This window comes from Rattus rattus, chromosome 1 (genome assembly GCF_011064425.1).
Source record: "Rattus rattus isolate New Zealand chromosome 1, Rrattus_CSIRO_v1, whole genome shotgun sequence".
Classification (NCBI taxonomy): domain Eukaryota; kingdom Metazoa; phylum Chordata; class Mammalia; order Rodentia; family Muridae; genus Rattus; species Rattus rattus.
Window position 1 is genome coordinate 222,087,519 of NC_046154.1, and position 21,555 is coordinate 222,109,073.

A 21,555-nucleotide genomic window follows, 5' to 3' on the forward strand; every position below is an offset into this window, starting at 1 on the left:
CTGGATCAATTTCCCTTATTTGTAGAAAATAGTATTTTTTCAACAATAAATATCATATAAAATTATCTAAATGACCATTGGATACAAAAGATATTTTAATACTATATACAAGTAATAATTTGGTTTGCATTAAATAGCACATATTAGAGGTGCACATGCTATTCACAAAATGCTTAAAAAGCATCTTCAAGTTACTTATGAATATGAAAATTTAATACTCTGTATTATACATGACTGCAGAAATGGATAGAAGCTTTGAACTAGGCCCCCTGCGATGAAGTGATAGGTGGGTGTGCCTTTGTGGGGAGCGGCAGTCCCAAGATGGCGCCCAGGACTGCAACTAAGTCTCATGACCAGCACCTGACTTCCTCACACACCTGAAACTAGCCACGTCCATTGTGAGAGCTGCGCAGGCGCACCATGACACAAGATCAGGCCATGTGAAGTGGACCTATGAACTGAGATTACACAGTCTGGACTGAGGAGGCGGAGTTGAAGGAGGATATAAGGGAGTGTGCTCGGGGGTGGGGAGGAGGAAGGGAAGAAAAGAAAAGATTGCTGCTTGCATGCAGAAAGAAAGGTTCCTGAATAAACTGCTTTGAGAAGAACGTCGTGGTGTCGCTCCTTTCTGCGGGACGGAGACGAGATGCCTTCAGCAGCAGCCTTAGTGACTACTGCTTCTCTTAACCTTCTGGGCCAGCTCTCCTAAAATAAATGCAGTTCTCCTAGCTTAAAATGCTACACAGTGCTTTATCGACATGAAGTTTGTTCTACTGAAAATACTGTTTCTTGTCTAACTTAAGTTTCTAACTAGTTTTTAAGTCTATGCACAAATGCCACCTTGTCTTTGAAACATTCAGTGAGCTTTATACATGGAATTTACACATTTACAAGTCTGCGTATTCTACCGCATAGATATCAACCATATATATCTATTACTGCGTGGAAAGCAATGTGCTGTTTCTTAGCCTTTCTGTCTCTTCTATTAGATTAATATTTCTTCAAAGGAGACTATGGCATAATTATCTTCACATACTCTGTGTTGAGCATTGCGTCTCACAAAGAAAAGGTGTTTAAAGTTCATACAAATTGAATGAGTTTTCTTTACATATTTGTCAGGTTTTGTTTTTCACAAAAATACATATATTGTTTTGAGCTTCATAAGTGCAGTATAATAACTCTAGCATGAGTTAACTAATATTAGAGATTGAGCCACTATTTTCCTCAAAAATATCCATGAGGGAAAGGCTTAGACCCGGGTACAGTTTTACTGGAAAAGAAAGATGCATTTCAGAAGTGAGGCCCAGGTGAAGAACTTATTTATCAGGCACGTGATCAAGAAGATTTTGTAATTCCCTGACTTTTCTTCTTTTCTTTTCTCCATAACCATGAGAAGTAGGTTTTCTTCTACCATGTGTTCCCTTTTACTGACAGAGGGCATCCTAACTACAGTTCAAAAGCAACAAATCTGCCCAATGGAGAACCAGAAGCATTAAAAGTGTGTGCCAAAATAAAAGTTCTCTGTCATTAATTATCTATTACCATTAAAGTAATAGAGAGCTACATGAAATAACTAGTCTTTACTAAGTACACGTGTATCATTTCTGGCTCTCTGCTTTCTCAGTGGAAACTTTGTTCTACCAATACGTTCAGTATAAGTCACTGTGTTTTAGTAATGGACTGAACGTTCTGAACCAAGAGATGTTGAAGTGATAATGCATAGAGAGCCACTGTCAAGAAATAGACCTGTTTAATAAATATAAACACTGCATAGAACTACGGTCTAGATTCTATCACAAGCATCAACACTGGTATTGTCATATTGTTGTGGGTAATTGTCAATTACACATGTTTGACACAATCTATGTTTAAGGATTAGATTTAGTCATTCATTTTTTTAATCAACTCACTGATTTGGAGTACTTATCAAATATTAGGAACTTGATACGTTATGGGGCACTATAATATAAATAATAAATGGACATAGCTATGTTGTATATCCAGTACTGCCTCCATGGAGGATGCATTCTCGATTAGAAGGAACCAATCCCTCATTATTGATAAAGTACCCTAATTATATGTATGATACATTTGATCTAGGATTAGTAAAACATCTCATATATGTGTGCAAGTAACAGGCCTAATCCCTTTTTATGTTGTTTGTTTTGTTTTTTTGTTTTTTGCTTTTTGGTGTTTTGTTGTTGTTGTTCTTGTTGGTTTGTTTAAATGCTATTCCAAAAAAATGAGATACCAATATATGATTTCTATTCAAAGAAAGCCTTTTATTCTAATTACAACTGAAATTTTCTACAATGTCATTAATGTTGAAAATGTAAGAGGTATTATACTTGGCAGAGTTCTTTAGTTATTGGGTCTCCAGGTGCAAGCATGATTAAGGGATGTTGTAGAACCTGTAGGACATAGGGCCTAGCTAGAGGAAATGTGTGTCACTGAGGTGGGTCTTTCAATTTGTATGTCTCACTGACTCTGGGCTAGTTCTCTCCTTCCTTCAATTGCCATATCAGCTTACGACCCAACTACCATGAAGCCACTGTGCCAATTCCACCATGATGACTGACTGGAAAGTAAAAAGGAATGGAAATAGATGACTACTCCCTCAAGTAACTTTTGCTATATATTCTGACACAGCAATGAGAAAAATAACTAATCCAAGTGTCCTTTACCTCAATTTACAAATTATTTCATAAAATAAGAATGATTGTAACTGATACCAAAGAGATTTTGTAAATGAACTTAAATCATAGTGAATAATTAAGCTAAAAACTTAAATAACTGGACAAAATGGAAAAAGATACAAAGAGACATTAAATATTGAAGGAAAAAAATCTGGAAGCTCTTCATAAACTAATAAATAGCAAGGACAATGAATTAGTAATATAAACAAGGAAAGATCTAGAAAAAGACTGCATAAGTGAATTGTCCAAAATGCTTAGTGACGTCATCCAACACTTATCAAGCTCTTCCACAAATGATAGAGTAATGAACACTTCCAAATTCACTATTGATATCAATTTTATTGTGCCACTGAAGCCACTGAAGCACATTTTAAAAAAAAGTAGTATAAAATTAAATATCATTGTCGAACAAGAAAGCCAAAAATGCTCACCATAATAGTAATGGACAAATTTAACACCGATTTAAGAGAGTTATGCATCATGACCATATCAAATTTATTATATCGATATAAGGATGTTTTATAATACACACATCAATGACTTATACTCTAAAATGAAGAATCAACAACTGGTACCTCATAAAACTGCAAAGGTTCTGCAAGGCAAAGGACACTGTTTTTAGGACAAACAGCAATGAACAGATTGGGAAAAGATCTTTACCAAACCCACATCCAATAGAGGGCTAATATCCAATATGTACAAAGAACTCAAGAAGGTAGGCTCCAGAGAGCCAAATAGCCCCATTAAAAATGGGGTACAGAGGTAAACAAAGAATTCTCAACTGAGGAATATCGAATGTCTGAGAAACACCTAAAGAAATATTCAACATCCTTAGTCATCAGGGAAATGCAAATCAAAACAACCCTGAGATTCTACCTCACACCAGTCAGAATGGCAAGCATCAAAAACTCATGTGACAAAAGATGCTGGTGAGGATGTGGAGAAAGAGGAACACTCTTGCATTGTGGATGGGATTGCAAGCTAGTATAACCACTATTGAAATCAGTCTGGCAGTTTCTCAGAAAATTGTGTACCCAGCTCCACCATTCCCCTGAACATATACCCAAATGATGCTCCAACATATATCCAGGACACATGCTCCACTATGTTGATAGCAGTCTTATTTACAATAGCCAGAAGCTGGAAAGAACCCAGATGCCCTTCAACAGAGGAATGGATACAGAAAAATGTGGTACATCTACACAACGGAGTACTCCTCAGCTCTTAAAAACAATGATTTCATGAAATTCATGGGCAAATGGATGGAACTAGAGAATATCGTCCTGACTGAGGGAACTCAATCACAAAAAACACATGGTATGCACTCACTGATAAGTGGATATTAGCCCAAAAGCTCATATTACCCAAGATTCAATCCACAGACCACATGAAACTCAAGAAGAAGGATGACCAAAGTGTGGATGCTTCAGTCCTTCATAGAAGGGGGAACAAAAATGAGGAGATATGGAGACAAAGTTTGGAGCAGAGACTGAAGAAATGGCCATTCAGAGCCTGCTCCACCAAAGGAATAAAACACCATCCAAAGAGTACACATGGACAGACCCATGGCTCCAACTGTGTATGCAGCAGAGGATGGCCTTGTTGGGCACCAAAGTGAGGAGAAGCCATTAGTCCTGCCAAGGATGAACTCCCCAGTGTAGGGGAATGTAAGGGCAGGGAGGTGGAAACAGGTGGGTGGTTGGATGGGTTAAAGGGGAAAACATTTGAAATATAAATAAAAAAAACTATCCAATAAAAAGTACAGACTACTACATGTGTCACGAATTTTATAGAATGAATAATTTAATCATTTTATAGAAATTCTCATATCAATGGGTGCAAAAATGACAATAAGTTTTCTTATTTAAAATGCAATGAAATAGGAATTTAAGTAATTTATTGCAATTAAATAAAATCTTTTTGTGAAAGGTCCAGTAGAGGAATCATATGGGATTATAGAAAACTAAATGCAGTTAGTTTCTGTAAAATCAGTAAGAAGGCAATGAAGTATGTCACTTGTCACATGTGTAGAAGGCCCACCAGATTTATCGTACAGAATAGTGAAAAACCAGAGGCAGTTCCTCTAAAAACAGGAAGAAGGAAAGGAAGTGTGTCACTTGTGATCAAAATTCTGATATTAGATTTCTAGTTAGAATACTAAGTCGTCAATTTCCTTCACTTTGTAATGGCACAGAGGACCTTGTGGAGCTTATGCAGTTACCTAAACCAATTACAGATGAAGTCATACTGCCTGTTCCACATACAGATCACATGTAAAGTACTCACTTTTAAAGAAACAATAGTGGTTGCTGGGCTAATGAGAGCTTGAAGTGGGAATTGCTTATCCGCCAGTCTAAGAGTTCAGTTTCACAAGAATATATTTTAAAACTTTGATTCATATCCTTATAGGTAATGAACACTCATAAACTTATTAAAGGGGTAAAATTAAAGGGGTAAAATGTTGCTTCTACCAACATTAAAAATAATAGTTTTTGCCAAAACAGCATTTTTGCATACAAGTTTTTTCAACTGAATTGATAGAATGGTATGAAATCATAAACAATATTAAATCAGACTGAAAGTTTGTTTCGTCAGGGTTGACGTCATTTGTATAAAAAACAGTATTTTGTTTATTGCTATTTTTGTTTTGCTCTAAAAGTTTTCTTTTTCTCTTTTGAAAATAGATTATTTTCATACAATATATTTTGGTTATGGTTCCTCCTCCTTCTATGTATCCTAGTTCTTCCCTACTTAATATTCCATTTGATTGTCAAATTTTTCTGCATCTCCTTAGAAAACAAAAAAGCATCTAAGGAATAATAATAAAATAAAAAATAGGATAAATAAAAAATGAACTGAAATATGACAAAACCTGTTTTAACTTTTCTGGAGTCAATAAATTACCTTTACCTGTGTATTCAAGATGAAATCCTGCAGCAGAGACACTGATGTCTGATTGGAAATTTAGGTATAAATTATTAGATGTGCTATTGAGAAGATGAGGTATTGTTGTCCCTGAAATGACAATTGAATAGTCAGGTCAAGGGTCATGTGTTAAAGGCCACAGCAACAACAAAGAAATCAAGTAAACTTGTAAGCCATCAAGCCATTGTAAATAAAAGTGTGTAAAAACATTTGAGAAAATTTAGTAAAAATATGTCCCTCTTTATCCCACTTTATTTCACTGTCACTGTCTCCAAGGAGAGTGATCTATGAAATGACTTCAGATATTTCCTTAAAATTAAAAACAGACAGAAGGAAATAGTGTGGTCAAAAGTTGTTTTGAGTTTCACAAAAATTTCACTATCAAATGTGAGAGTTCAAAATAAAGTTTATTTAAAAATTGGCATGTAATCTTTAGACCATAGTAATGTAAGACTTTATATAGGATTAGAGCAGATATTCATTAATTCACTTTTATTAATAAAATAGACAAATATTTCTTCACCAGATTGAACACTTGATATTTCTTATATTCTGATAGCAAAGCTAGTGTTTAACTTTCCAAAAAATTCCCAGTTTTGAAATAATATTAGCCTCCTTTTCATCAGATGTATTATAATGGATTTCTGAACTTCTGAAGCAAATGAACCTTGCTCCATCCAATTATTGAATTTGAAAATATAAAATATCTGCCTGAACAAATTAATCCCTGTCTACTTATACAGAAACTCTAAATACCCAACACAGTTTCAAACAGCAAGCATTGAAAATAACTATGGGTTCTGTTCTGGGAAAAACAGCAAAGTAGATGTATGTTCAGTGCTGCAAATATCCTTGTAATATTCATGGGGAATATTTCATAGGAGGAAATTCAGAGTAAATGTTTACCCTTGCTTTCAGATGCTTAAGATGCCCTAGTGACTGCTTGGGGAAAATGGGAAGAATCACTTATAGGCTGCATCTTGATACTGAATTGTTTCCGAACTGACTGTATTCCTTGGTCCCATCCCTGCTGTCCAGGAAGCAGGATGTAAACAAAAGCCAGAAGGTCGGACCTGCCTTACGTCATAGAGCATCATGGTAATTAAGAGCTCTGGTGCTGGATGCTTTCCAGCTCGGTCCTGTTCTCCATCTAAATGCAGCTGAACAACCTCTGGCAGCATATGGCAATGACACACATCATCTATGCTGTTTGTGTAAAAGAATCATCACAAAAATCATCACATATTGGCAAACTATAGCTAGGATGCCGGAAAGCTTAAGAGAACATGTACCATTCCTGTCTATCCTTTAAAACTTCTTATAAGTTAGGTCACGGTGTATGGTTCATAATTAAACCTAAAAGAGTTTGTGGCAAATGTTTTCCTTCTTTTTTTGTGTTGCTGGCTGTATTGTCATTTTACTGAACTCTGATTTCTTTTTTACCTGAATAACTTCCCAGTCTCGGTGCATTGTTGTCTCCCCCATCATAGAAGTCCAGAGAGTCCCAATTGTGTTCCGTAGCAAAGCTAACAATTTGTACCTACGAGAAAACAGTCTCTGGTGAAGCCTAATGTTTCCAAGCAGATCGACAGCCTAGAAGTACCACTAGAAGACAGATCACAAGCTCGGACAACATCCCCGCTGTTCTCATAGATGGATCAACAAAATCTGATTCTGGATAGTCTACATGAACTAATTTGCATGAGAAAAGTCTTATGGAGCAGATGGCACGGCGCATGATGGATATAACATGGAAGCTGACATCTCCATTTCAGAACATACTGTTACGAAATGTTTCGGCTTAATGTGCTAGGAATTCAAATTCATTTTCTAAATAACTAGCTAACATTAATGCATTGGAGTAATAGACTTCTGCCAGTGGCTCGATTCTCTCTTTGCTTTGCTGTAAGAAAATAAACAAATCTGTGACTCACAAGCACAGAGGACTTTACAGTGCACTTTCAGTAGGCTTATTCTTGAACTTATTTCCATGTATAAAATCCATTCAAGTTTTGTCTTTAGTCTTTACATTACTGTCAATATAGGCAGCCACAGGCAGCATTTTATAATAGATTTGTATGGATCTTTCAAAGACTATTTTTATTAATGTAGTCAAAATAGAAGTCACCTTGAAGATGCCTCGTGTGAGGAGGCAAATACGGGGCTATGATTCTGTGTCTATTAAATTTTATTTAAAGAAACAGACATGTGCTATTTTGTTGTACCTCACTTGGCACAGTATGAGGTTTCCAGGAACCCATGAAACTCACAACTGTGGATTCCATTCTGTTCTTTATAGACTGCTTTGTAGCTTTCAAAAAGGAAAGGGAAACTTTTATTAGAATGCATTCATTTTAACTAACTGGATTCTGTTGTAAGTGTAGGCACTCATTTGCTACACAGTTATGACAATTCCACTCATTAAACAGTTCTTTTTCTGCAAAACAGCCCTTCATCACTCTCCTATTCAAGTGGATCCTGGCACGGCTGCTCCAGGGGTGAGTGCCACATGGCAGGAGATATCCTGCCTGCATGATTGGCACCTGATCTAATGCGCTGTTCCAGAACAACAAGGATTAGAGCTCCAACCATTACTTTCTTAAACAATAATTCATTGCCAATTATTTTCTGAATTTTTCTTTTCTTCATTCCAGTGTAAGAAAACATTGTGCTGTGCTAAAAATACCTTGTAAAGATTCATGCAGGAGTTGACTTTTGATCTGAGCTGAAGGTAATGAGAAGCTTCTAAGGGAAGGAAATTATTAAGTGTGTGAAACGGTGGATGAATCAAACCATGATCTGGACTCAGTGAACTCTCAGTAATCCAATTTAGTCACAGTGGAGAGAATCTTTATGTAAGCGGAAAGCTGAATGCACGTTAGAAGCCCAATAGAACACAGACAAGGAGTGAGGCTTAACGATAAATACAATAAACACAAGTCAGGGTCACGGGGTCTGAGACTTCCTGGTACCCTCTACCTTCACATGTTTAAATGCCTAGAGATGCTGTCAATCTTGTGCTTCAAATTCATCACAAAAGTTATTGTGAGCACACTTTGTAATTCACAGATTCGCTAAAATGGAAGCTAGATAATGTGTATTAAAAGCTAAATGTGTAGTATAAATTGAAAGCTCAGAATCTTAGCTGAGAAAGGTGAGGGGGGAGAGAGAGAGAGTGATTAAATACTAAACACTAGCAAAAATAATTACGCACTTGAACGTATAATTATGCCTTCAGCTTCCCACTACAGGAATGCAAAGTGGGAGGGGGAAAATAATCAAGACTTCAAGTGCAGAACTGAATTGGTGGTGAGAACAAGAAATGTAAAAGTGAAGCACTGTACAGCCAAACTAGATAGGATACAGAAGAGGTATAGCAAAATTCTTGGTATTACATATGTTGACATGAGGGAAATCACTGGATCCTATGTGACGTAAACAAGAGATGGAGACAAGATATTCAAGAACAATTTCTGTTTTCCCCTGAGTTATTCAGGACACAGAAGCAGAAGAACAAAATATAAGCGCCCGTAGGTATGCCTACTACACATAACAGGGGAGGAACATTAATCAGTTCTGGATTTTTTTCAGCGTATTTAAGAAACAACAGACCCTAATATGAGGAGATTATAAATATTACCTTATTTGTGGGTGTGAGACGCACCTTTTAGAAGCAACTAAATGGAAAACATTGAGATGCATGAAAAAAATCTAGTGAAAAAATATAAAGGTAGATGAGAAAGAAAATCATCCACAGAAGCAAGAAACAGACTGATGTGACCAAAAGCAAAGAAGTATACGTGCTATTCAGTGTTGGAAATAGCATATTAAGAAATCTCCCAGAGATTAAGCCACTACCCAAAGACTGTACATGAACTGACCCTGGGCTCCAACCTCATAGGTAGCAATGAATAACCTAGTAAGATCACCAGTGGAAGGGGAAGCCCTTGGTCCTGCCAAGACTGAACCCCCAGTGAACGTGATTGTTGGGGGGAGGGCGGTAATGGGGGGAGGATGGGGAGGGGAACACCCATATAGAAGGGGAGGGGGAGGGGTTAGGGGGATGTTGGCCTGGAAACCTGGAAAGGGAATAACAATCGAAATGTAAATAAGAAATACTCAAGTTAATAAAGAAAAAAAAAAAGAAATCTCCCAGAGACCTGGAATAAGAAACTATATATTGCTAGTTTGGTATTTGTATACTGAAACAAGATTTAGATACTCAATTCTAGTTCGTTGAGAAGATAATATTCTAGTTGTTAAATAGCTATTCAGTTCATGGTGATATCTTACTGTATTCACGAACATCTGATACCATTTGTGACTGAGAGTCTAAGAAATATAGCTTGATATAATAAAACAATATTGAGTGTAGAAGTATGAAATGGCCAGAAAAACTAGCAGGCCGTGTTCTGGAATCTGTTATGCAAGTTAATGACTGAGAAAGTCAAATAAGAGACAACAGAAGGCTATAGTTTTATTTCAGCCTTTTGGGAAGTTTTGAATAAAACTAGCCATCATGGCCGAAGGATAGCTTTGTGGTAGAGTATTTTGGATAATCTTGGTCAACTTCAAGAAATATTATATATATATATATATATATATATATATATATATATATGGCTAGAACCTCAATTAAGAAAATGCTTCCATAAGATTGGAGTGTAAGTAAGCCCATAGGGTGTTTTCTTAATTAGTGATTGACATGTGAGGACACCAACCATTGTAGTATTACTACAATACCTACATCCAGTGTAGGTATTGTATGTAGATGATGGTCTTGTGTCTGCCATGTCCTCTGCATCAGATCTTGCTTCCATGTTCTTGCGCCGTTTGAGTTTCTGTCCTGACATCGTTTGATGATGAATAGTAATATGTAAGTGTAAACCAAATAAACCCTTTCAGACCATGTTGATTTTGATTGTGTTCATTGCAGCAATAAAAATCCTAACTTTATCCCTTTACTCTGAAATCATAGGAACTTAGTAAATCTATGTTGGTAATAATTATGCAATCAGTATTTTTTCGTGAGTTCATAAATAACTCTATTCTTAAGTCCAACCCCTTGGAAGCTGTCCCTGTACATTCTGATAAAATAAAGAGGAAAATAAAGGAATCTATCACTCCTAGCAAACATAGCAAATCATGTTAATATGAAAGACTGATCTTTCTGTTTACATTTTTTTCAAACAACTCTCAATAATAAAATATTGGATATTTTAGAATCTTTTCTGATTTTTTCTACCAAAGCCTAATTCATTTCATACCAGATCATAACACAGTTTTTAACACATACATGTTTAGCTCTATTACCCAAGTTAAATATTTCTTAAACCTATATATTACTTATTGAACAGAAAATATAGTCACATTTAAAACATAAAAAATACACTATGATATGTCCACTAACAAAGTCCACATGGGGGCTTATTTTTCAAGGTGATAAACAGTTCTGCATAGTACTTAAGAATCCAGTATACATTTCATGCTATGAGATTTCTAAATACTCTGCTAAACTCAGCTTCTGTTTTCCAGGTTGAATCAATAAATAAAGTGCTTTCTAAGTAAAGATTTTATATTGGCATTGACATGTACAGTTTTGAGGGTATTAGCTCAAGGCAAGGGACATATCACAGTTTTTTCTCTAGATATTTTATTAGTTTATTATGCACTTCTAACTCTCCAAAATTGTTCCAAATCCACTGTTTGAGGAGGTGTCCGTTGACTTTTCTAAAAATATTTACTGAGTATGTGTCAGAACCATCTTGGCTATTGCTCTCAGCAGCTTATAGCCAACTAATAGGAAAATCTGATTGGTGTTCTAATAAAAACATATAGGAGGACATTTAACCTTTGATCTAGTTTCTAGAAGGTTTATCACAGAAATATGTTTCAGACAGAAATGAGAGTAAGGTAAAGGCAAATAAGGAGAGAGATGCTGGCTACTGTCAAAAACAAAGGAAATGACATTCAGGGTGTCCACAGGATACCGGATGTCACGCCATTACAGAAATGGATGTTGTGAATACAACAATCATTAAGAAATGAGAACTCAGCACAGAAGAACATGCACTGGTGAAGTTTTAAGATGGTGGGGAAACGCAGGTGCCATGAGTAAGAAAGTGATAGCATGAGGTTTTAATTTTCAGAAGCTTTTGGTTGGTTGGTTGGTTGGTTGGTTGGTTGGTTGTTTTTTTATTCATTTTGTCAGGAATAGACTGAAGAGAATGTGTCTGGACCAAGGATAAAACCCACTTGATCTTTTGTGGTAAAATCATAAATGGAATTAGAATCCTGTGAAAGACAGCCTTGGTGCAGTTTGTTAGACAGAGTGTAAGTCAGAGTAACATTCAAGATTTTTGTTTTGAAAAGTAAGTGGGGGGTTGGAGAAATGGCTCAGTGGTTAAGAGCACTGACTGCTCTTCCAGAGGTCCTGAGTTTAAGTCCAAGCAACCACATGGTGGCTCACAACCATCTGATATGAAACCTGATGCCCTTTTCTGGTGTGTCTGAAGAAAGCTACAGTGTATTTGTATATAATAAATAAATCTTAAAAAAAGAAAAGTAAGTGGGATTGAAGAAATCCTCATATAGAGAATTACATAAAAAACTATGAATATTGAGGCATGCTGAGAGAGAGAGAAGGATGGAGAAATTAAGAGAAAAAATCATAAAATTACTATTGGATAATTTAGCAGTAAATTTACCTGTAAACACCCCATGACTAGTTTAGATAGTGTAAATCTGGGATTAGAGATGTAGACTTCCTATATTGGTGCAAACACTATCATTAATTCTGTCTATCTTTAAAAGGGAGGGGGGTTTTGCTTTTTATGTTTTCATTTTTGGTATTTGTTTTTGCTTTTATCATCTGTTATTATTCAACTCATGTTTAGCTCATAACAGTCACTGGGACCATAGAAGTAAATAGTTTGCAAAGAAGATGATATAGCCTGAAGTATATGGGCCTCAGACTCTTGAGAACATGAGTATCTGAATGATGGGTTGACATTAAAGAACAGACAAGGTTAAATATAGAAGCAGGTAATTTGGGTGACTACGATCCATAAAAATATTGATGTAATAACTAAAGCAGGAAGACGTGTTTAGTGAGTGACAGGAGAATCTGTAATGTTAAACTATGTCATCTCAATGCACAGATCAGCAATGCAAAGGACTTAATCATCCAGGTGTTCATGGGAGAACAGCATGATTAGAGCGCTAGGTACTAAAGGCACACTGCAGCGTACCAAAAATAGGACACGGTAGTAGAGAAATAGCTGATAACATATAAATAATCACGGACATCCGTCATTCCTTATAAATGAATGAACTAATAGCAGTTCTATGTGATTCTCATTGCAGAGTACAACTGGAGGTATGGTACAATCCTGAAGACTTTGTTTAATCTTTTGATTTTTCTCTCACAATGTCTATCTGGGAGAAAAGCAGACAAGGATCATGAAAGGAAGGAAGAAAAGATGGCTCAAAGAGGATAAGGGCATAGTAGAATATATATGGTTGGATAGCAAATGAATAGAAAGAGATTTGCAGTGGGATAAAGGTTTAAGTAAGAAATGGGGGAGAGGACAGAAAAACAGCTAGGCTAAAGCTAAGGGAGTATAAAAGGCTTTGTGAAAACCCACTTCTTTTTCAGCTAATTATATATGTACATCTGACTACGTATGAGATCAGAGGTGTATTGCATTGAGAACAATACTGCTCCCCAAAATCCTGTGGGACACCACCCTATAAATCACTAGTTATAGAAGCCCACTGCAGAGGCCTCTTATAATAGGGAAGGTCATTGCTAATGTGCTTGCTTAAACATAGAACTGGATGATACAACCCTACATCTGCAGACACCACACTGGCTTATAGCACATAGAGACATCAATCTCAAACTAACTAGGAACATTTCCTGCTGGATACCTTTCATAGTACTGGAACTATGCCATGCAGGGTTCTGGATGCAAAACAAAATAATTGTTTTTATTCAACAATGAATTCTGCATGCTGCAATATCAAGCTGCCTGGATTGATATATTCACTGCTGCAATATTGGAATGGCAGTCACTGGGTAGTCAACTGTTTCCTGATAGGATTCCAGGTCAGTCCTCAGAGGGAATTTGTGCCTGCTACAGTGAAACTAGTCAAAAGCAACAGTATAGGGAGCTCACTGGCCCTAGTACGAACCTATTCCTGCTGTTTTACCGAATTCTCATGTTGTCGAATTCCCTGATAAATAGTTATCTTTATGCTGACATGTTACTGATGCTCTCAACTGTTTCAAAGAATCATGCTTTTTCAGTGATTCTGATAGGATTTCATATCTGAACAAAGAGCTAAGAATAAGTGGCTATGAATGAGGAAGAGTGCTCAACTCTAGATGGGACATCTATTTCAACCCCACCCCCAGAACTTAGGGAACCTTTAAAAGTCAGGGGTAAGAAGAATGTAAAGGTCTGAGGAGAGGGAACACTCCTGTGGAATAATGGAGATATTGTATATATCAACTCACAGCAGCTATTTTTACCTACATGAGACCTATGTAAGATCAAACCATTCAAGATTCCCGTGTGCAAGGAGAGGTTCCTGAGGCTCCTTCCCTACCTGAAAGCTATTGAAAGTTGATAGCTGTTAAGGGTGGGTGTTGACAGCTTGCCAATGCTGTAGGAGATATTACACACCCATAGTTATCTTTAATGTTTTTGTAGTCATGATTTTGTGTATTTATCTACCTCTCTCTTTCTCTCCCTCTCCCTCTCCTCTCTCTACCCCTCCCTCTCTCCCTCTCTCCCTCCTTGTTCCTCCTCCCCACTCCCTCCCCCTCCCTCTGTGCATGCATGTGTGTGTGTGTTTGTGTGTGCTTAAACTTTGTCAGCACCACAGTGTACATCTGAAGGTGATTTGCCGTAGCTGATTATCTCTTTCTTTCCTGTGAGAGCAGGGCTCTAACTCAGATCATTAGGCTTGGCAGTGAGTTCATTTATGTGTTCATCTATCTAGCAACCCTGAATTTAATAGCCTGAAAATATAACATTTAGTTTTGTGCCGTCAATTGTCATGTTTTGATATTAATACCTATTGTGTGGTCTTTTTTAGGTTATCTTCACAATGTCCTACTCTGAAGACTTACTCTTAGATAGCAGTGTTCAAAATTGGTGCCATTTAAGAGGTGATTGCGTCTTGAGGGCTCTAATCTCTTCAATTGATTACTTCACGTATGCGTTCATAAGTCATTGGGCTATTCAGAGATATGAAACTTTAGGAGATGGGTTCGACTTACAGTAAGTTACTGGAAACATGTCTGTGGAAAACTCATCTTCACCCTAGCTTTGCCTGTTCTTTGAAGAAAATAATCTGGGCCAGAGATTATTCTGTAGGATCTCTGATGCACAAAACCATTGAGCTCCTTATCTCAAGATTCTATTATGTGAAGTAGAAGATTTCGGTTTATTTTTGTTATTGTCTTCTTGGAAACTGGATTTTGCTGTGCTTTCAGGTAAAAATATTAATAGTAAATATATTCCTATTTTTTGTCAATACAACTATTTGCTGAACTTTACAAAATAATATTCATTCTGTCATTGCTGAAAATACTAATTTTAATGTAAAATGAAAAAACAAAGCAAAGTAAATAAATATCCTTACTTGAATGCCAGCTCCCTCTGGCACTGTGATCTTCCAAACACAATTCAAATTGTTGTCATAAGGCTCAGGATATCCAGGAGACAAAATAGTCCCTTTGCGCTTAGTTAAAATTCCCCCACAAGGCACTGAAAGTTAAGCAGCATGAAAGCCAGTTAATTCTACTGAAAAAGATTACACTAAGACAAAGGTCAGAGAAAAGTCTCCAACACAGATCAGTCTTGTAAACAAAACCACATCACATTATGTTTTAAGACTCAAGTTTATCACAAAAATACCTACAGAAATTAATTGTACAGCATTCATAAGCAAATAACTAAAGTCACACAGTTATGACTATCATGTGTTATCATCTCTAAAACTTAATTGATAGTATTTCTCACACACAGGAAATAAAAAGTGAATTAAGCTAGATCAACACCTACATACAGATAGAGAGTTTTCTTACTTACTTTTATTTGGTACCTTCTTTATTACTCTTGGGGTTTGGGGGTAATGAAATCTTTTAAAAACTAATATTGATCTTGGTAGTAATTACAATGAAAACATTCAATTAGTCCACTCCATATGACAAGAATAATAACTGTTGAATTTAAATTTATTTAAGTCTCCAATAGTCCAAACAGACTGTAAAAACATTTTTCTTCATGCTTTAACTGAGGGAACAGAGTCATTAGAGGTCAAAAGATCTCAGAGCAAGTGATGAACCTAGAATTTACATCCTTGATTTCGGTTCAAAGTCATGTTCCTCAGTGGGAGGAAGATATTTCATGCAGCTTTTATCCGCTGATCTCCTAATAGAAAGAACAGTACATTCTATATTCTTGCTCTTAAGTCTACGCTGAAGTTGAGATTCCAAGCACTTTCAGAATGTACTGATTGGAGGTTTCTTGTCATAAGTGGCCTTTGCAGATTCTGGGCATTGCTTAATTCAAAACTCATGGATTTTTGGTGCCTTAAGAATGTTCTTCCAATTCTTTGGAATATAAATGTCTCAATCCACAAAATGGAAACACTACTGATTACAAAATACTTTTTCAGAAAATGCACAGTATTACTTACATAAAGAAACAAGTCCATTGATTAAAATATAATAAATAGGGGTTGGGGATTTAGCTCAGTGGTAGAGCGCTTGCCTAGGAAGCGTAAGGCCCTGGGTTCGGTCCCCAGCTCCGAAAAAAAGAACCAAAAAAAAAAATAATAAATAATTGACAATTTACATTTCTTTTAGTTATAACTATCATTATGTTGTATAACACAGTACTTTGCCAATTGAACATTTTTCTAGTTTGCCTATAATGGTAGCAATAAATAAAAAATAGAATAAAAACATTTTATCCATGAGAGAAAGGAAAAGAGACAGACAGACAGAGACATAGAGACAGAGAATAGAAAGGGAAAGACATATGCGAGGTGTGAGGATGTCTTTGGGTATCTTGTGCTTGCTTCTCACCCTCTCTCTCCCTCCTCTCCTCCCTCCCCCTCCCCCTCCCTCCCCCCCCCTCCCTCTCTCTCTCCCTTCCCCTCTCTCTCTCTCCCTCCCTCCCTCCCTCTCTCCTCTTCCTCCTCTCTCTCTCCTCCCTCTCTCTCTCTCTCTCTCTCTCTCTCTCTGATGCTCTGCTGTTTGATATTAAGCCGTCTCTGTTCTCTAAGAACCTACTTAGGGCTATAACAAATATACAGGCTTTTATGTCAGGTTGAGGCTGGGATTCAAAGGAAGGCTCTCTTGCTTGTAAACAAACATGTTGTACCTATAAGCCACATTGTCTTCGCACACATATTTAAAAACAATTTTAAATAAGTGAATCCCACTTTTGTGACACTTTTCAAGTCAAATGAAAAAAAATCCAAAGTACTTGCTCAAAAACAATACTACAAGATATTAACTGAGTAGCAATTTTTAAAGTCACTGTTGTTGTTTTTTTTTAATTATTTTATTTTATATTTATCTATGTGAGCACACATTTTTGTGTGGATGCCCTCAGGAGTCCGGAAGATAGTGTCAAGTCCCATAAAACTAGAGTTATACTTGTCTGTGGGTGGGTACCTCTTCTGTCAGATCAGCAAGCATTCTTAACCACTGAGCTTATGCTCAGAAGCCATCTGTTGTTTTCTTATACTACATTTCCAGGATTAAACACAAAGTCAATTAAATTGGTCAGAGAGTATTTTGCACCTTTAAAAATATCAACGACTCTTATATAAGTCTCAAAAATATCCTGAAAGAATTAAACAAAGAGTCATAAAATAAATACTTGCTCCAAAATTAAATAAATAGATGATAGATAGATAGAAAGAAAGAAAGAAAAAAAAGGAAAGAAAGAAAGAAAGAGAAAGAAAAGTAATGAAAGAAGGGAAAATGGCTCAAAGTTCATTCTGGTGCTCGGATGAATTAAAACACTACATTTCTTCTCTTACATCTTTATACTATTCTCATTTTCCTTGCCTGACATATTGCGTTCATCATAGCACTGGCCTTCCCTGAATAATTTATATACAATACATACAAGTTTCTGTCAAAATGATCTTTCTAAACTTATAAAATGACTAGAAAAAAATCCCCATACCTTAATCTTCCACATAAATATACTGCATTTCTTTAGCCTTTCACTTTCTAATTAATCACCTTCCCTCAGTGACTACATTTGCTTCCATATCTTTTGTAAACACTAAGTGCTTACCTCTAACCATACCTTTTCTGCAATATCAATATCAGTCAGCCTTTCAAAATCCAAATATATAAACACCTCAGCTGTTCTCTCCCACCAGTCGCCCACCATAACCTTAGGTCATAAAACTAAGACTCATCCTGACTTCTCTGTCTTAATCTCACATTTTATAGTTCTATCCAAATTCAGTCTCTCAACAAATCCTGTAACTCTCTCTTAAAATGTAGACTCAGACTAACAGCATTTCTCAGCCGGGAAAAAATGCCGCAATGAAAGCCATATGATTGATTTCCACAGAACCCAGTTTAAATAAAGGTGGTGCCGATATGCCACCTTTACCCCTGCACATCTTTTAGGCTGGACATAATGTAGGCTGCAGACATTGTCAGAGTGGCCAACCAATCGCTATTCCAGCTTGAAACCCATGCCACTGGATAGAACCCACCCCCGAGACTGCTTGGAGATCCAGGACTCAAAGCTAGCCCAGGGACCTAGGATAGAACCACACACGACTGGTAAAAACAAAACCAAACAAGACAAAAATAACAGCAAAAGCCCATGTTAATTATATTATTTATTATAGTGTTAATTATATTCTGCTGAATTTATAGATTGTCATCAAAGAGGAATACAGAGACCCATAGCCAAACGTTAATTAAGCTCAAGGTATCCCATGGAAGAAGGGAAGGAAGGATTGTAGGATGGGGTTGGGGATTTGGCTCAGTGGTAGAGCGCTTACCTAGGAAGCGCAAGGTCCTGGGTTCGGTCCCCAGTCCCGGAAAAAAAAAAAAAAAGGAAGGATTGTAGGAGCCAGAAGGGTCAAGTACAGCAAGGAAAACCTTCATCATCAACTGGACTTATATGGGGCTCACAGAAACTGAACCCCAACCAGGGAACTTGTGTGGGTATGACCTAGACCACCTGTGTGGTGTGTGTGTGTGTGTGTGTGTGTGTGTGTGTACTGTGTGTATAGTGTGTGTATAGTTTTGTGTTCTTGTAGGACTCCTGACAATCTCTAACTCTTTTGTCTGTGTTTTGGACCCTTTCATCCTTCAGGGTTGCCCTGTCTATTGTGGGTTGGCCTGGTGCTGTTTGCATTCTGATTTTCATACTGGTTCCTCAAAGGGGGTTGTCCCCAAGGAGTATCATGTACTCAGGTGATGCCATGTGAACCTTCTCCCATTTTAACTGCTGGATAAAAGGCTAAATAAAGCCTTTGACTGGGCAATGGAAGGAAAAGGTGAGATTGAAGGATCCAGAGCTGTGGGCAGGTGGAGGAGAGGAGGAGAGTACAGGAGAAAGAGAGGTCAGAGGAAGAGGAGGAGAAGCTGCGATGAACCAGAACTGTGTGTGTGGGGGTGGGGTGGGGGGGAATCCTCAAGTAGCAAGGGGTCTTATAACTGGGGAATAACATAATACAACGCTAGATCTACCCAATCTAGGCATATAGCTTATAGTCATAATATCTGAATTGTGTGAGGTTTTTTTATATGAGTTTATTAGCGTTGGAAATTCCAGTAACACTTGCCCAGCCTTAATATGAGGAAAGGTACATATTGTTACTGCAACTTCATATTTCATATTGGGTTGATATCCATGGGAGGCATGCCCTTTTCTGGAGGGAAAGGAAAGAGTAGTAGATGTGGGACAGGGCAAGGGGGAAGTGGGTAAAGAGGCCAAGAGGATAGAGGGGAAACTTCAATCAAGTTGTAAAAAATAATATTTTTTTAAAATGCAGATGATCTGGCCTGCGGCTACAGTCCTAGCACTCCTTTAGCAGGACACGGGGCAGAAAGAGGTCAGAATCTCATGGGCCTGGAGTGTGCAAAGCAGGAACAAATAAGAGCAAGTTTCAAGGAGGTTTAGAGCAGAATGAACCTGCACTGACTCATGTACACACACATACACAAACATGTACACACACGTACACATGCACACACACATATACACATACACTCGATAAATAAGTTAACAAAAAGTGTACTCTGACTCTTGGTAAATATCGTCTCCATGACTCTGGTCTTCCGACGTAAATTGCCTTCCCCTCTCTTCTTCACTACAGTGATAGACGCACACTTAGTTATATGACTTCGACTTTCATTAGAAATGAGTTTTCAGAAACTTATCAAGATCACGTCACAGTCCACTCAGTGACTCCCTACACTATTGAGTTTACACTTAAATGGACTTCAAGGATCCCTATCTTTGTCCCCTCTCTGTTTGAACCATCTCTCTTTTTTTTTATTCCTCTTTTTTACTTAATCTTTTATTTTCTTTACACTCCAGATTTTATTCCCCTCCCAGTCCACCCTCAAAACTCCCAACTATTCTACTATTCCACTATTCCACATCTCATACCTCCCCCACACTCCTCCCTCACCTACCTTGCCCACCCAACCAGATCTCTAAACTCCCTGGGGCCTCCAGTCTCTCGAGGGCTAAGTGCATCTTCTCCAACTGAACCTAGACCCACCAAGACAATCCTCTGCTCTAGTTGTTGAGAGCCTCATATCAGCTGGTGTATGCTACCGGGTTGGTGCTGACCCATCTCTTAAGAATACTGGAAACCTTCATTTGTTTGTGTGTACCTCTGGCAGTTTTTTACTTCTTATACTTCATATAAATTTATTTATAATTGCTATTTAACACTATATATAATAAATCTTTCCTGAGTGTATGTAAACGAATAAGCCAATAAAGAAATAAGAGTTTTAGTCGTGTTTAAAAGTACGTTTATACACACACACACACACACACACACACACACACACACACACACACACGCCTTCATAAATTTCGCACCCTAATAAAAATGAAAGAGATAGATAGATGATGTCATTATCATGGAGACCCATCAAGGAACCTTGATACTGGGTCTAAAGGGCACTTGAATAACAGGGATGGGATAAGCAACTAATTAAAGGCTTTTCCCCTAAGGTTTGTAGGTGGTAGCTTCAGGGCCTTTTCAAAAGAGACCTCCTACTGACTGAAGTCCTGCTACCTAAGGCCTTGTATTGTCAAAGCCATTAGTGGCTGCAGGGGGTTATTTGAATCTCTGAGTCTCTGCACAGGACAGCCTTGGGGCTTAAGACTGAAAAATTTAAGAACACTGAAATGTAACAGGGTCAACTTTGAGGATGAAAGCTCTGTATCCAGTTTAACTTTTATTACTCAGTTTTACATGTCTTCTTATATCTTCAATTTTTTATCAAAATGTTCATATTTTGTGACAATTTGCCTATAAATCTTTAGATTCCAGTTTTGTGCAAGATTCCAGTTGTTTGCATCCTACCAGCTTACATTTTCTCAATCCTTTCACTTAAGTACATTTTTGTGTTTTACCTATATATAACTTTCTTACAGATATTAGCAGTTTAAAGCTACAGATGTATTAACATAAGCATCAGAATGAGCAAGTATGTGGCTATGTTAAGTTAACTGACTGTAGTACCCTATGGGAAGGTGGCTAACACTGTTATACCTCTACTTGTATTCAGGAAATTATTACGGTTTGTTGGGTTGTTTGTTTTGTTTTCTTTTGTTTTATTTTTGCTGAAATTCTATCACTGAATGAATACTCACTACTCAGCTATTGCTGGCAGCAAGTTCCTCTT

The 21,555-nt window shown here is 37.2% G+C and overlaps 1 protein-coding gene across 2 annotated transcripts in view; it reads right to left on the reverse strand.

The window, feature by feature from the left end:
* Csmd3 (CUB and Sushi multiple domains 3) overlaps window positions 1-21,555 on the reverse strand; it is a 1,591,133-nt gene that overhangs the window by 149,971 nt on the left and 1,419,607 nt on the right. For both annotated transcript variants that reach the window (XM_032915225.1, XM_032915219.1), the window contains 3 exons: window positions 15,276-15,400; window positions 7,065-7,161; window positions 5,607-5,711 (listed from right to left, as the gene is read on the reverse strand). In XM_032915225.1, the coding sequence (XP_032771116.1) occupies window positions 5,607-5,711; window positions 7,065-7,161; window positions 15,276-15,400 (327 nt within the window). The remainder of the gene's footprint in view (window positions 1-5,606; window positions 5,712-7,064; window positions 7,162-15,275; window positions 15,401-21,555) is intronic.